Genomic DNA, 16,585 nt, shown 5'->3' with positions numbered 1-16,585 from the left:
GACATTTGGGCATCCGATCCAGCGCTAGAGAGCTGCTTACCTCGTTTCTTTCCAGCAGAACTCAAGCAGTCACGCTGGGACCTTTTAAATCGCCGGAGCTTGCCTTACCTTGCGGAGTTCCCCAGGGCTCATCGCTAAGTCCAACACTGTTTAATATCTATGTGTTGGACTTAGCGAGAGTGATTAAAACCTACCAGATTAGCCTTACCTCCTATGCTGATGATACCCAGCTGGTGCTTGCTATCAATAATGATGGGGAACAGGTAGCAGCACTGTTTCAAGAAGGTATGTTGGCTATTAAAGACTGGATGCAGGCCAACTGCTTAAGGTTGAACTCCGAGAAGACGGAGGTAGTCATTTTTGGGAAGATCGCCCCACAATGGTTTCCAGTGTGGTGGCCCTCATCTTTAGGAGTTCTACCAAGTCCATCAGCTAGGGTCAGAAACTTGGGTATAGTCTTCGATGAGAAGCTCAATTTTGAAGCACATGCCAATCAGACAGTGGCAAATGCTCATCATAAACTCAGACTTATACGGAAAATCATCCCATTTCTCTCGGATAGCGCGGGAAAAACAGTGGTGAGTACACTCTGCGCTCTTGATTACAGTAATGGCTTATTTGCCAATGCACAATCCCGGGTAATCTCCAAACTACAAAATTATTCAAAACGCGGCAGCGAGATTACTTTCCAGGACCCCAAAATTCAAATCAGTCAGTCAGTCACACAATTAAAAGCTATCACTGGCTAACAATAAAAAAACGTATAAAATTTATATCACTTTGTCTAACCTTCAAAGCTATTCATAACCAAGGCCCAAGGTTTCTGCAAGAGCAGCTTTCTATTTACTGCCCGTCAAGACAACTGAGATCGATGCAGTTGCATCAATTAGCAGTACCCCGCACCAGGACGGTTACCTGGGGAGATAGGCGTTTTACAGTGTCTGCAGCCAGACTATGGAATTCGCTCCCGCTGACAATCCGATCGGCTCAATCTCTTCTCCAGTTTAGGAAACTGGTGAAGACATGGTTGTTTAACCAGTAATGAGTCCTTATGGCTAAATGCTGCTACCATCAGAGATCCTATGTTGTAATCTCAGCGCCAAGACGCCCACGGGCAAACGTATGCGCTTTATAAATTATATTAATAAATAAATAAATAAATTAACAGCAGTGGTAAAGGTGCCATAGTAATCAGGCTGCACCGGGGCACAGTGTGGGTGTGTTTAGTAGCAGTGGTAAAGGTGCCAAGGTAATCAGGCTGCACCGGGGCACAGTGTTGGTGTGTTTTGCAGCAGTGCCATAAAGGTGCCATAGTAATCAGGCTGCACCGAGGCACAGTGTTAGTGTGTTTAGCAGCAGTGGTAAAGGTACAATAGTAATCAGGCTGCACTGATGCACAGTGTTGGCGTGATTGGCGGCAGTGCCGTAAAGGTGCAATAATAATTAGGCTGCACCTTGGCACAATGCTGGTGTGCTTGTCAGCGTTGGCATTAAGGTTCCATAATATTTAAGACTCTCTTCAACGCTTCTGATCTGTTGTTTTGTGTTTTTTTCAGGTGTGCCACAGTGTATCCCTGCGTGTGCTGATAACGAGCTGTGCACGAACAGTGCAGGGTACGCCGAGTGCAAATGCCAACGAGGCAAATACACAAATGAAAGTAAGTGTCTGAAGTGCAAACACAATTGATTACATCACGTGAGGTCATTGATGACATCACTTATGATTTCTGGTGAATTTACGAAGTTTGTTGTGTTTGACTCACAACCGTAACTTGATTTACAGAGTGGCCGCTCCTCAGAAATGGGGGACAAGTGTTGCCCCACTGCTTTTAAGCAGTGCGAAGAAGAAGCATAAAGTGATAATACCTTTATGTTCATTTTATGGTTCCTGCAGCTTTGCGGGCGGGCGGGGCTGCTGTGGTCTCAGAGCAGGGCAGGAGAAGAGTGGTTTGCTCACTCCTATGTGCACAATGACTGTTTGGTCGACTGTCTCGGGCTCCCAAACCAGTCATGCGCACTGCCCCTGTTCTCAATGCAGGCTGCACGCAGAACAAGCCCAGGCTCCAATTCCCTGGTAGAGCGTCCAACCAGGATGCTCAAAAACAATCACAATGCTGCACTGCAGCACTTTGATTGGTCATGAGAGCCTGAATGCCTACCCTTCACAGCGCTGCAATGCAGCGTTGTGTGTGATTAATAAGTGCGGCCTGGCTGTGTTTCCATCCGATAAGGAGAAGGGCAGGAGTTGAGACGCAGGACCCGGCGCAACAATACTTTTCAAAAAATGTTTTCTTTTATATATGTGCAACCCTCTTCCCTGTGCAATCTGCCCACCCCACCACCCGTGATATTGACTGCCGCTGGATTTACAACAGTGTATATGTCAGCGAAGCCCATATTTTTGTTAACACTCATCTGACTATGGCTACAGGCTGCTTAGATGTTTGTAGGATTAGGACTCTCTACCCAATCCACAGCTTGCGGCCATCTCCTACCGTGGGCTGCTGCGAACAGAGACTGCTGTTTGCCATGAGGCCAACAATTACCCTTGGCTGCTAACCTTGGCCTTTATGTGTACGACTGGGCCCTGTGCCTGGCCTTCAGCCACGTCCTGCGCCTGTGACTCTGCAGGCTGGCTGCCAGAGGCCCAACACCAAACCCACACAGCATCTGCAGCTGGGTTGGCCAATTCCTCTGGGTTCCAGCCAGACCTTGCCCTAACTCAATGTGCGCACCCAACTCCCTCTGCACATAGGGTTTAGATCACCTTAGTTTGCCTTTACCCAGTCCGGTTACTTAACATTTTTAGGTCGATAGTGAGCGAGCGTTCAACGCTGTCTGCAAGAACTGGAGTACTTGAAAAATGACTTGGCTCCCGTCTGCTGTTTTCCCATTGGTACACTGCAGTGTTAGTCTTTTATTCTTCGTCACTTCCATCTTCTGGTACAGCAGCACCACTCAACTACTGTACCCTTTCACTTTAATAGCTTTTCTACGATTCCTGGAGAACTCTTTTTTTTATTTTTTATTCCAGCATGGGCATGCCTAGCCGTATCTTCACCTATATATTTACATGAGTCCCTTTCTCACTGCACCATCAGGATTCAAGCAAGCCGGGCCGAAGACGGCTGAAATGCCAGAAACCGGTCCCCGGTAGCTTGTCTCCTTTCTGGTGAAGAATTGGCTTGGTAGTTTAGTCTGCCCTGTTCCCATGATGCACTGGGCCAGGGACAGACTGATTTGCATATAGCCAGGTTCTGAACTGGGATGGTGCAGTGAGATAAATAACGGTGATGGATCAAGCCCTGATCTTTGGACTGGGTAAGAGTGGTCTGCTTAATTCAGACACTCTGTTCATCACCACCCCCATTTCTGTATCGTATCTTCACCTATGGCGGCTGCAACTTTGTTTTGTCTCGCACACCTCCATTCACTTACCTGTGCAATGACTGGGACCCGCTGCATGCCATCATTTGTTTGAAAAGTCGGAAGGGTGCTTCTGTCAACAGATGCCAGTGTCTTTGGATGCCTGCAATTCACGGCCAGTGGAGAGGTTCCCGGGCTCGTACAATTATGCGGCCGCAAAGCGCTGTCCGGAGGTCGATTTAGGGGCGACCCTGGTTCTGCTTCTAGTACTTCTCCTTTTACTAGAAAAAACAATTCTGAGGTGATGCAGCGCTACTCCGGAAATATCACCTAAAACCTCATCACCTATCCCTGAAGTATATAATCATTCATTTACTCATCAGTGGGGCCCATAAAACTGTGAGATACATGGATCGGTGAAACTCAAAGGAGATCTGCTGGATCATAGCCGAGTTTCTAAATTAAAACTAAATATTTATATTATGTACACCTGCAGTTTAAATTGATTGATTGTTTTTACCATGGTTTTATCAATGAAACACTTATTCAGACACATTACCTTCATTTGTCGATGGATCTGCTAGTAAAAAATTAGGCTTAGGATAAACAAGACCATTTATCAAATTTTTATTTAAAGAAAATCTTCTAGCATGACCTGTATTTTATTCACTTGTATTTATTAATTTAATGTAAAATAGATTTAGGGGGAGAAAAATGTAACTCCTACATTTATATTCATTTTAATTCAAAATTTCAGAATTTAAGTACATTATCAACCAGTTAGAGGACATGAATATTAGCAAAGACAGAATAGTTCCCAAAGTCCATCAACCAATTCTCTCTAGCTATTAACCTCACTCCGTTATTCATTCAGAAAAGTAAAAATTTCAGAAAAATGTCAAAGTCCTTACGCCTCAGGAAAGATTCAGCATTCCGGCAGCATGTGAGGATACACAGTTGGAAATAGAAGTAGAGAGTTTTATCTTAACTCCGGACACACTCTTTTATACTCTTTTTCCCTACTTAATCTATCTACAAAAGTAACTGTCAGAGTCTTTAACAGTTCTGATTGGTCAATCCAAGGGGTGGATGAGCATAACCTCATCATCTCATTGTTTAATTTACGCAAGATCAGCTCAATGAAAGTTGTCTTTGTCCTTATTATATCCACTTCACTCATGTCCTTAAATTTGTTAGTTTCACAAGCTTTCTCACATTTCACAGTACGGGTGTTCATTTTGTTGGTACTCAGCTAGATTTTCAGGACACACTGTCCTTGACCCATTCTTCACAGGCACAGGCAGTTCATGTTCATATGCAATTCATTTGATGCATGCGTAGAGCATTTTCAATCTTGGAGTCACGGAAATGTCCATTTTATTCTAGGCCGCACGGGCCAGAACGGAAACCATTATAGACACAAACACAATTAAACGTTAATTGTTGAATTATAACCCTTCTGCTTACCTCCCCCTTTACTAAGGTATCCCTGTTAGTTGTTACCTAGCAAATAAAGCAACATATATGCATGGTGTACTCACCATTCTCTATCTTTTATGCCACAATAGACAGACAAAAGCACATTTATGCTGCTTTTGGTTAGGTTATTGCGTTTGCATTAATTTAAAGACGTAACCATATCACTGATTTAGTCAGTTATGGTTGGCAACATAAGCCAATTAGTTTCCCATGTGTACTTTTGTGTGCATTCTATTCTATGTTGATTAATTTTCAAAACCACACGATTAGGTCATATTATTGTTATGAGAAAGCGACTTCATGAGGGGTATACAAAACTTTGTTTCTCAACCTCTCTCCATCAGGGGCAGGGCTGGTTGTCAACAGACAATTCTGGACAACACTTGCAAGGCTGACATTGACTGCTTAGCAAAATAACTAAAGTAGAAAGTATTGTTTCTGGCAAAACTAAAAGGCTTAGGAATGTATTTATACTGAGCGCGGACATGGCGTATGCTCCCACCGATGGACTGGAACTGTAGTGTAGTTCCTGTATTCCCAATAGGCTCTGCGCATTGGAATAATTTATACTGTAGTTTAGACGTAGTTGGAGAACCAGACCTAAAATCTCCAGGTTCAGCTGCCTTGTCAGACAGAGACACGAGACACTCTGTTAGGTGTATAAAATCAGGTTTATTAGCTGCAGCAAGCACAGTTGTCCAAGAAATACCCTACTGGTATATTCTCAGGAGACTGCCACTTAACTCCGTGGCTCACAGTCTATTATATTACACATATTTACAATGCCCACTCCCAAAACATACAAAACTAACGAATAGGAATAGTTCAAAAACAAGCTATCGAATATCCAAAACACGCCCTCCTTTCAGACCCCGTGTGCTCTCCTCCCCTCAAGTTAATCAACATTAGTGCCCGTAATTCAATTTGCAGGTGGTAAAACATGTTCGTATGCTTCAAAGTATAGTTTGTGTAATAAGAGAATACATGAAGAAAATAGCGAAGGCCAGTCAAATAAGATAAAGTCAGGAAGAATGGTGGGACCCAAACAGTGGAGTAAGACAAGGAATTATCAGTCTAGATATGGATTTAGCTAACTCGGCCAGACCCTGACATCGGTTTCGTAAACAAGGACAAGGGTTTACTCTTTAACAGAAAAGACACGTAGCAGCTGATAGAGCAAAAACACCGCATTCGCCGTGCTGCCTGAGTGAGGCAACACAAAATGGCGGCTAAACACAAAATGGTGGCTAGATATGAAGCAGAGTCGAAAACCACGGAACCTCAGACCCTCCTTTTGCCATACTCAGCCACAGCACAAAGAACTCATGTTAGTTTGAGTCGATTTCAATGGTCATGAGGTCATTGAGTTGTTGCTGTAACATCATTCTAATATTCTCTGTTTTCTGTGACACCGGCTTTGGAATGCATACAGTGGCACAAAGTCCACAGATGGCTGGGCCACACTGTAAACAGAGGCAACAAGAAAAGATGATCGCTAAAATCGCTCCAAGGAAAGTTAACACTTTCTATCCCCATGTGGACAGTAGTCCCCAAAACCATCCCATCACAGACCAATCTCCGGTGTCCTGATGAATGGACTCGGAAATGACATGTAGCTTAGAACTGGCTTGGTATACTGTAGGGGCATTATCGGGAACATAAACACGGCAACTAGACCCAATTAATTCACAGACTCCTCCTCTATGTGCAAGGACAATATATAAAACCATTTGGTTTTGTAAAGTCATAAGACGATCCGCCTGAAGCTCAGCTGTCAAATTATTCAATGCTCCAGAAGTCACATTTATGATTGCATCGACCACACAGACTAAACGCCAGATGTTTCTGCTATTAACTATTGGACCCCAAAAGGGAAGAAACCCTTTCAGAAAATCTCCCTCTTGTCCAGCTGTGTCTTCAGAATCAATAACTCCTCTACCATATCTCTTTCTATGATGATCTGCAAGAGCAGTATATGTCGGAGAAGGAGAAAATCTATATAACATGTTCCCGAGAAATAGGTGGGAAGCTTTGTGGAGGCTCTATCATGGCAGATAAAATATGTACCTTGAGATGGTACTAACGGTGAAAAAACCAAGGGTTTATAAACGTATGTGCGGGAACAATTACTCTTTTGCTGTTTGGTTTTGGTGTTCTGGCCATTTATTTGCAAACACAAATTGCCTTTATGAGGTATAGTCCAAATCGGTGAAGATCTTCTCTGTTTAACCTTATCAGTGAGGCTAGTAATATAACGGGTCACATTCCACCCATCATATGCTCGTTTCTCGTCCATGGGAATCTTACTAATGTCAGCAATTTTTGCCATAGTCACTATTCCCTTTATCAAAGGACTGTGACTAAAATCTACTCCACCATTATAGGACCCACCAGAAGGATATTGGAGTTGGTTTGGAGTTGGTTCTGGTATGCATTAGAAAACATAGCCAGATAAGCCCAAGCAAAACTTTCATATGAAAACGGGAGAACTAAGTACGGCATCCCTCTCTCTGTTAGGTTCCTGGTCTTGCGCCTACACTGCTGTGCGGTCCGACCGCACCAAACACTGAGCATTTGTGACACGACCGGGAAAAACTACAACTCCCATACTCCCCGGCAGAGGGGAGGTGATAAGAGTGCTGCTGACATGCATCCTGTTGCATGTAATTCTTTGCAATCCAGTTCCTTGCCGGCTGGCGGAGGAACACCTTCACGTCGTCCTGATTTCCTGTTTCCAGGCTTTCTCAGAAGAGAGGAGAGGCCTTCGAGTACGTTTCCAGTCCGAGGTAGGAGTGGAAACTCTGTGGTGTTTAAGACGATGCTTTTCAGCGGAGCGCGTTCCCTTCAGCCGCGTTGCCGTTTTGGAGCAGAGTATTATCTTTGAGTGTGCGTTTAGAAGCGGAGCGCTGTGGTACTTCTGCTACGTGTTACCGTTTCGAAGTATCCTGGAGTGTGCGTTTAGAAGCGGAGCGCTGTAGTATTTGCGCTACGCGTTACCGTTTCGGATTCCGGCTTCAATTAGAGAATTCATCTATTGAGGATTTTCCGGTGCTTTTTTTTGGTGCTAGTAACAGTTGGATGGCTGGCGGAGCGCGGTAGTGGTCTCAACTACGCGCTGCTGTGTGGTTGAATTCTTTTTACATTTTCTCTTGATCAAAAAAGGGAAATAATACTTGTGCCTGAGGATCCTGGGCACCGTGAAACAGAGCAGAGTGTTGTGGTTCTTGCTCCCTACACACTTCCGTCTCTGAAAGGCTTGGGTGCTTTTTCACCTATTATTTCCTCTTTGGCATCAAACTTGGAACATTGTGCTTTGAGTGATATGCTCTTCTCTTTCCTTCATCTGAACCCATTATTGAAAGGCATCCTCACACCATAGTCTAGGTATGAGGAAAGGTGGTTATGTGCTATTACCGATAGGAAGGCCTATGGGTATTATATGTGGTATTTGAATATTGTTTGTGTTCCATTTTAGACGCACCTAAGTCCAGACTGTTGGTGAATGAGGAGGGATTACAACAGACATTTTTGTTTCGTTTATGATGCGGTATAAATTATTCCTTAGCGAGACCATTTGCGAGTAGCCAATGTATGTGGATTTGTTCTAAGTATATGTTTCTGTCATTACAGTTTACTCCCTTTCCCTGCTGTCCCTTCCCTGTCTTTTTCCCTCGCCTAATGGCTCAAATACTCTGTGTTATACAGTTAGAGTGTTTGTGACATTGGGAGGTGGACCATTGTATCTACAACCGGATCCTGCGGAGCTGAATCTGACAGAATTACACGCCAAAGAAATTAGCTCTGCCCGGTTTGGTTGTCTTTATAATGGCTACTATGGAGGATGTACTCCAGGCCTTAGTAATGGTTCAGCAGGAGATAGCCTCCTCTAAAGCAGAAACCGCAGCATTAAGGGAAAAGGTAGACACATTGCATAGGAATCCCTTTTGATGCCTCTCCCCCCCAGGTTCAGGTTACAGTACCTCCTCCTATCCCTTTGGCCAGCCCAGAGCGTTATTCTGGGGATCCAGCTAAGACACAAGTATTTCTTACTCAAGTAATGCTTCACTTTTCATGTAAGCCAGCATCCTTCCCTAATAACCACTCTCGAGTGGCGTTTGCCATATCTTATCTGGTAGGCGATGCAGCCAACTGAGCGGTTCCCCTTGTGCGAGAGAATGATGCCATGCTATCAGATTGGTTGGAGTTTCGAGCCAAGTTCGAAAGAGTGTTTTATCGAAGGGCCACCACGCTCAGTGTTGATCGAGAACTCCTCACCCTTAGACAAGGAAGACGTGACCTAGTGTCCTATCTCACCGCTTTTAATAGATTGATAGCTTAGACAGATTGGCCCGAAGAAAAAAGAATGTCTCTTTTTTATCAAGGGCTAAGAGATGGCCTAAAGGATGTAATTGCGCAAATTGATCCGCAAACCGTCACCTGTATGGATATGATCAATTTGATTCTGCGATTGGACGGTAGATTAAAAGATAGAGGGGGCGATAAGAGACGTTGGGATAAGGTTTCTTTCAGTTCTGAGGGTAACCCTTGTAGAGCCCTACCCTCGTCAGACACAGGCAGCGAACCTATGGAAATCGGTGCCATAAGAGCGCCGTTATCCTGAGAAGAAAAAGAGAGTCGCAGGGCCATGGGGTTGTGTATATATTGTGGGAAGAAGGGGCGTTTTGTAAGAGAGTGCCCCACCAAACCCAAGACCTCTGGGTATGGAATCGGAGCAAAAAGGTAGCGGTCTCTGTCCTGGGTACAGCCGAGAGGAGAACCGATATCCCACAGGAAAAAGAAGAGATACAGCCTTTAATGATCCCTTCCCTGATTGTTTTGACCTTGCAAGAATCTGAGACCCATATCATCCTTCCCATGTCAAGTCAAGTCAAGTCAATAGATTTATATAGCGCGCTACATACCCAGAGGGTCTCAAGGCGCTTGAAGAAGGGTGGGGAATTACTTGTCGAATATCCACGTTTTAAGTTGCTTTCTGAATGCTAGGTAGTTCTGAGTAAGGCGAAGGTGGGTGGGAAGTGAGTTCCAGGTTTTAGCTGCCAGGTAGGAGAAGGATCTACCTCCCATGGTGGTTTTGTTGATGCGAGGTACAGTGGCAAGGGCCTGGTTGGAGGATCGTAGCTGGCGGGAGGGGGTGTAGAAGGACAGTCGTGTGTTGAGGCATTCGGGTCCAATTTCGTAGAGTGCTTTGTGTGCGTGGGTTAGGAGGCGGAAAGTAATCCTCTTATTGACGGGGAGCCAGTGGAGGTTTTTCAGGTGACCAGAGATGTGTTCTTTACGCGGGATGTCTACTATGAGCCTGGCTGACGCGTTCTGGATGCGTTGGAGTTTTTTCTGGAGTTTTGCGGTAGTGCCGGCGTAGAGGGTGTTTCCGTAGTCCAGGCGGCTCGTGACCAGTGCGTGGGTGACCGTTTTTCTAGTTTCGGTGGGGATCCAGCGAAATGTTTTTTTGAGCATGCGAAGAATGTTGAAGCAAGATGAAGAAACAGCGTTGACTTGTTTGTTCATCGAGAGTGAGGAATCCAGGATGACGCCCAGGTTACGTGCGTGATCCGTCGGGGTGGGTGCTTTTCCAAGGGCCTCTGGCCACCAAGAGTCATCCCAGGCAGAGGGGGAGGTGCCTAGGATGAGGACTTCTGTTTTATCTGAGTTCAGTTTCAGACGGCTGTGCTTCATCCATTCGGCTACTTCTTTCATTCCTTCATGCAGGTTGGTTTTGGCAGTGTTAGGGTCTCTGGTGAGTGATAGGATCAGTTGAGTGTCATCGGCGTAGGAGATGATGTTGAGGTTGTGTTGGCGTGCAATGACCTCAAGGGGGCTCATGTATACGTTGAAGAGGGTGGGGCTGAGTGAAGATCCTTGTGGTACACCGCAGATGACTTCAGTGGCCTCTGACTTGAATGGTGGAAGGCGAACTCTCTTGGTTCTTCCGGTGAGGAACGAGGTGATCCATTCCAGTGCTTTTCCTTGGATTCCGACGTTTCTGAGGCGCTGTAAAGGGTGCTATGACAGACTGTGTCGAAGGCTGCGGAGAGGTCGAGGAGGATGAGGGCGACTGTGTCTCCATTGTCCAGTAGAGTTCGAATGTCGTCTGTTGCTGCGATGAGGGCGGTTTCAGTGCTGTGCTTGGCTCGGAAGCCGGACTGTGAGGAGTCGAGGGATTTGTTGGTTTCGAGGAAGGCGGCGAGCTTGTTGTTGACCGCTTTCTCGATGACTTTGGCCGGGAATGGAAGGAGTGAGATAGGGTGGTAGTTTTTGAGTTCGGAGGGGTCAGCTGTGGGTTTCTTCAGGAGGGCGCTGAGTTCGGCATGTTTCCAGCTTTCCGGGAAGGTTGCGGAGTTGAGGGAGCAGTTGATGACGTCTCGGAGGTGCGGTGCTATAATGGAGTCTGCTTTGTTGAAGATGTGGTGAGGGCATGGGTCTGTGGGGGATCCTGAGTGGATAGAGTTCATCAGATGGATGGTGTCCTCAGTGGAGATTGGGTTCCAGTCGTTGAGGATGTTCAAGGGGGGTGGGGGTCCTGCAGAGGGTTGGGTGGGTTGGTGTTCGGGTCGGTTGTCGAAGCTGTTGTGGATGTCTGCAATTTTGTTGTGGAAGAATGAGGCTAGGGAGTCGCAGAGGGCTTGAGAGGGGGTGATGTCGTTGGAGTTGGCTGAGGGGTTGGTAAATTCCTTGACAATGTTGAATATTTCCTTGCTGTTGTGGGCGTTGCTATCTAGTCGGTCCTTGAAAGCGGCTTTCTTGGCGTTCCGGATCAGTTGGTGGTGTATGCGGGTGGCGTTTTTGAAGGCGTCCTTGGTGCTGGTGTTTGGGTCTTTTTTCCAGGTCTTCTCAAGGGAGCGACAGAGTTTCTTGGATTTCTTAAGATCATCGTTGAACCAGGAGGCCTTTTTGCTGCCTAGTTTGATTTGTCGTTTTTTCAGTGGTGCTAGGATGTCGGCGCTGTTGGATAACCATTGGGTGAGGTTGGTGGCTGCTTGGTCGGGGTTTGAGGGGTGGGCGGGGGGGTTTTGAAGAAGCGATGAGGAGATCTGGTCGATGGTGATTTTATTCCAGTTTCTTCGCAGAGTGGGTTGGGGGTGGTTGTTGGATGTGGGCTTGTTGTAGGTAAAGTGAACGCAGCTGTGGTCCATCCAGAGGAGAGTTGTGGTGTGGCTGAAGGAGACATGTTTGCTGGAGGTGAAGATAGGGTCGAGTGTGTGACCTGCGATGTGGGTGGGGGTAGTGACAAGTTGTTTAAGTCTGAGGTTGGCGAGGTTGTCCAAAAGGGTGTTGGTGTTGCGGTCGTTGTTCTTTTCAAGGTGAAAGTTGAAGTCTCCCAAAAGGATGTAATCCTCGGAGGGGAGCGTGTGTGGAGTGATGAATTCCGTGATGGCTTCACTAAATTGTGCGCAGGGTCCTGGTGGCCTGTAAAGGAGGGTGCCTCTGAGTGTGGTCTTGGGGTCGATGTGGATCTGGAAGTGAAGGTGTTCGGTGTCTGGAGAGTCAGTTACAGGTCCATCAGGTCAGGGTTATGATTGATTCAGGGGCCATGGGCAATTTTATAGACAGTGGGTTGGTATCCAGCCTATCCTTGGAACAAGTGCCTCGAACCACACCTGAAGAGGTATTAGCGGTAGATGGAACACCGTTGAAATCTGGTCTCATTACGGAACAGACTGATTTAGTGGTGCTGTCCGTGGAAGTGCCAGAGGGTAGACATAGAGAAGATCTGTGTTTGAACATCATAGGGGCCCCTCAGTATAAGGTCATTTTGGGCATGCCCTGGTTAAGCCATCACAACCCTTTGATTGATTGGAAGGCTAAACAGATACAGTTTCTGTCGGATGAATGCAAGGAGCATCTGGATGGTCCTAGGACAGTTCCTGCCGCAGCTTTGTTGTTACCAGTGGTAGTGGCTATGGCAGCTGAGAAAATGGTTTCCTTGCCCTCTGAGTATATGTGTTCCAAGAATGTGTTTAGTGAAAATAGGGCAGAGCAATTGCCACCACATAGGATGTATGACTGTCGTATTGATCTGGTGGAAGGGGCTACCATTCCATCATGTCCGGTGTACGCCTTATCAGTCCCCGAAACCAAACATCTGAAGGAATATATAGACCATTATGTGGAGATTGGGTTCATTAGGCCATCCAGATCACCTGCTGCCTCTCCTTATTTTTTTATCAAGAAAGCGAATGGTGAATTGAGAGCATGTGTTGACTACCGCATGTTGAATAAGAATACTGTACGGAATCGATACCCTTTACCACTCATATCGGTCCTATTGGATGAAGTACGGGATGCAAAAATATACACCAGACTAGACCTCCGTAGCGCGTACCATTAGGTGCGCGTTAGGGAGGGGGATGAGTGGAAAACTGCCTTCAAGACACGTTATGGGCTGTATGAATACACCGGCATGCCATATGGGCTCTGTAATGCCCCGGCGGCGTTCCAATACTTCCTAAACGATGTCTTGAAGGAGTTTATGGACATCTGTGTGGTGGTCTACATAGATGATATCCTAATATACTCTGAAAGGATTGAGTTGCATAGACAGCATGTTTCGAATGTGTTGCAGAAATTGAGGGAACAAAGGCTTTACTGTAAGTTGAGCAAGTGTGAGTTCAGTGTGCCCAAGGTGGAATTTTTGGGTGTGATGCTTTGCCCCACGGGTTTGCAAATGTCTGATAGAAAGGTTCAAGCTGTGTCAGGGATGGTTTTCTACCGTCCTCCTGGTAGTGACGTAGTGTTCAGAAATACATTTCCTGAGGTTGTTAGCTCGCTAGTCGTGGGATGTGCTAACTTCTCCATCTTGGGTGACCTGAACCTGCATTTTGATACTCAGACCAACCCGACGGTGAGCAGTATTCTAGCTGATTTAGAGGCTCTCCAGCTTTCCCAACTGGTATCCCAACCTACCCATGTAGGGGGCCACATTTTGGACCCCTTCTTTACCAACTTGGATGAGGCTAGGGTTACGTCTATCTCCCCTTTAGGGTGGACGGATCATTTTCTGGTGACCATTTGCTACCCTTTGCCTGAGACCCCTCCCATTCCATCGGTCAGTAGGGTTCCCAGGCGGCACTGGAATAAACTTAGGCTGGATGACCTGCACCGTCTCCTAGTGGAAGAGCCGCTGGGCCCTCTGAATAATGTGGAAACAGGCTATGACCAGTTTTGCACTTGGATTTCCAAGGCACTGGACTCCCTGATCCCCACTGTCTCACGTAAAGTAAGCGCTAGAGAGTCGAGCCCCTGGTATGACAGTGCGCTACGTGCCCTCAAGGGTACTTGTAGACGGGCGGAAAGAGCATGGCGGAAGACTTATGGGGCTGATTTGAAAGCCGCATATACTGCCTCCATCAAAACTTACCATCGTGCTATCTGTAGAGCTCGTACAGCATTTTAAGCCGTGGAATTCCGCAACAGCTCGAACCCGTCCAAGACCATATTCAAGGCCGTCAAGGATCTCTTGGCGAAAAGGACTTTCTCTGCTGCAGTAGGGTCTATCTCCCACTGCGAGTCCTTGGCTTCCTTTTTCTTGGAGAAGGTCCAGGATATTTACCGGGCCTCCCCCAGTACGGGGACTGCCCTGGAAGTCCTGGATGGGGTTCAAAGCCCCTCTATCTTGCACTCCTTTCCCCCATTACTCTTGGAGGGGTTTGACAAACTGGCTTCGCAGATTAAATCTGGCTCGCCGTCGGATCCAGTAAGACCCGCTCTTTTTAGAGAACTGTCTTTTCTGGGGTGCTCTGTAGTGTGCTCTCTAGTTAATCTTTCACTGGACTCAGGTGTGGTTCCAGTCAAATGGAAGCAGGCGGTGGTTTCCCCAATCATTAAGAAGCCTACATTGGACCCCTTGAAACCTGAAAGCTATCGCCCCATATCACTTCTACCCTGGCCAGCGAAGATTGTGGAGGCTCATGTCAACCTGGCCTTGTCAGAACATCTTGGCGGGACAAACGCCTTAGACCCCTCGCAGAACGGCTTTTGTGCTGGGCACAGCATGGAAACGGCCCTTCTTGCAATGGTAGAACACCTACGAGCAGCGCTGGATGCTGGTCAGACGGCGGCGCTGATATTATTAGACCTCAGCGCCGCCTTTGACACGGTCTCCCATAGCACCCTGTTACACCGGCTAGAGGAGATTGGGGTTGGGGGACTGGCTTTACAGTGGTTCCGCTCCTTACTTGACAATCGTTCATTCTGTGTGGCTATCCCTCCCTTCAAGTCCAAATTCCAGCCTCTAGCCATGGGGGTGCCGCAGGGATCCTCGCTGAGTCCCACATTATTCAACTTGTACGTGAGACCGCTGGCTGAGGTCGCTAGGCAGTGGGGCCTGACTTTGGTCTCATATGCCGATGACACTCAGCTGGCGGTTACTCTCAGCGAGGATGCGGAACAAGACGCCCCCAGGTTTCAGAATGGACTGAAGGCGGTGGCTAACTGGCTGACGGCGAACTGTCTTCAGCCTAATGCCACCAAGACAGAGATCATGATTGTCGGGAAGAGAGTGGAGCTTTGGGGTGACAGGTGGTGGCCTTCAGAACTGGGTCCTGCTCCGACCCTGGTTTCGGAATTAAGAAACCTGGGAGTCTGGCTGGACGCTGGCCTCACCTTTGTCGGCCATACCAAGAAAACAGCAGCTTGCTGTGTTGGCGTTTTGCGAGGTTTAAGACCTGATGCCCCAACTAGGCAGCTGGTAATTCAGGCTACAGTCATCTCTCGCCTGGATTACGCCAGCTCTCTCTTGGTGGGGGCCAATCAGGCAGAAATTACCCGCCTACAACGGGTACAGAATGCTGCAGCCAGAGCGATAGTCGGCTTGCCTAGATTCTGTCCCGTTTCCAACGTCCTTCACTCCTCACATTGGCCTCCAGTCAGGAAGAGAATTCATTTTAAGGTCCTTTGTCTGACTTTTAAAATTCTGAAGGGCATAGGTCCCCAGATCTTGTCTAATTTCCTGTCCTTTTATGTTCCAACACGCGCTCTGCGTTCCTCGGGCCAGGCTCTTGCCGTGGTCCCGCCTTTCAGGCTCTGTCGTGCCGGTGGTCGCTCCTTCTGTGTCAAAGCTGCAACCATTTGGAACTCCCTACCGGTGGAAATTCGTCTGCTGGAGGATCTTATGCTTTTCCGGAAAGCTATTAAAACATTTCTGTTTTAGTTTCTTTTTTAGCTGTTCCTATGCTGTTTTTGGCCTCATGTTGTGCTATGTTCTACCTTGTTGAGGCGCCAGGACGCTCCTTTGCTGGAGCAGCTGTGCGCAAAATAAATACCAATAACATAACATAACATAACATAACAAGAATGGCCCATCCCCACCTGTGTAAAAGATGTCCAGAGCTTTCTAGGGTTTGCGAACTACTATCGCAGGTTGATACTCCAATTCTCACAGGTGGTCGTAACTTTATCTAGACTGCTTAGGAAAGGGGTGTCTTTTCTTTGGACTACTGAGGCGGCAGAAGCATTCAGAAAGTTAAAGGAGGCTTTTACCACTGCTCCCATTAGAGCCCATCCAAAACCCAAACACCCCTACATAGTGGAGGCCGACGCTTCGGATGAAGCAATAGGAGCTATTCTATCTAAGAGGAATCAGAACACAGGGCAGCTGCATCCAGTAGCATATCTGTCCAAGAAACTGAGCATGGCCGAAAAGAACTATACCATTGCTGAGAAAGAGCTGTTGGATATAAAAAGGGCCTTTCAGGAGTGGAGACGGTACTTGTGGGGAGCGTCT

At 47.0% G+C, this 16,585-nt stretch overlaps 1 protein-coding gene across 1 annotated transcript in view; it reads left to right on the top strand.

The window, feature by feature from the left end:
* The window catches only part of LOC147725095 (uromodulin-like), a 215,732-nt gene that overhangs the window by 109,616 nt on the left and 89,531 nt on the right, over nucleotides 1-16,585 (top strand). The window contains exon 3 of the mRNA XM_086918168.1: nucleotides 1,557-1,658. Within this exon, the coding sequence (XP_086774294.1) occupies nucleotides 1,557-1,658 (102 nt within the window). The remainder of the gene's footprint in view (nucleotides 1-1,556; nucleotides 1,659-16,585) is intronic.

The sequence above is a fragment of the Lissotriton vulgaris genome, chromosome 4_1 (assembly GCF_964263255.1).
Source record: "Lissotriton vulgaris chromosome 4_1, aLisVul1.2, whole genome shotgun sequence".
Classification (NCBI taxonomy): Eukaryota; Metazoa; Chordata; class Amphibia; order Caudata; family Salamandridae; genus Lissotriton; species Lissotriton vulgaris.
Note: the sequence above shows the minus strand (reverse complement) of the source record. Positions and strands in the feature narration are given on the sequence as shown.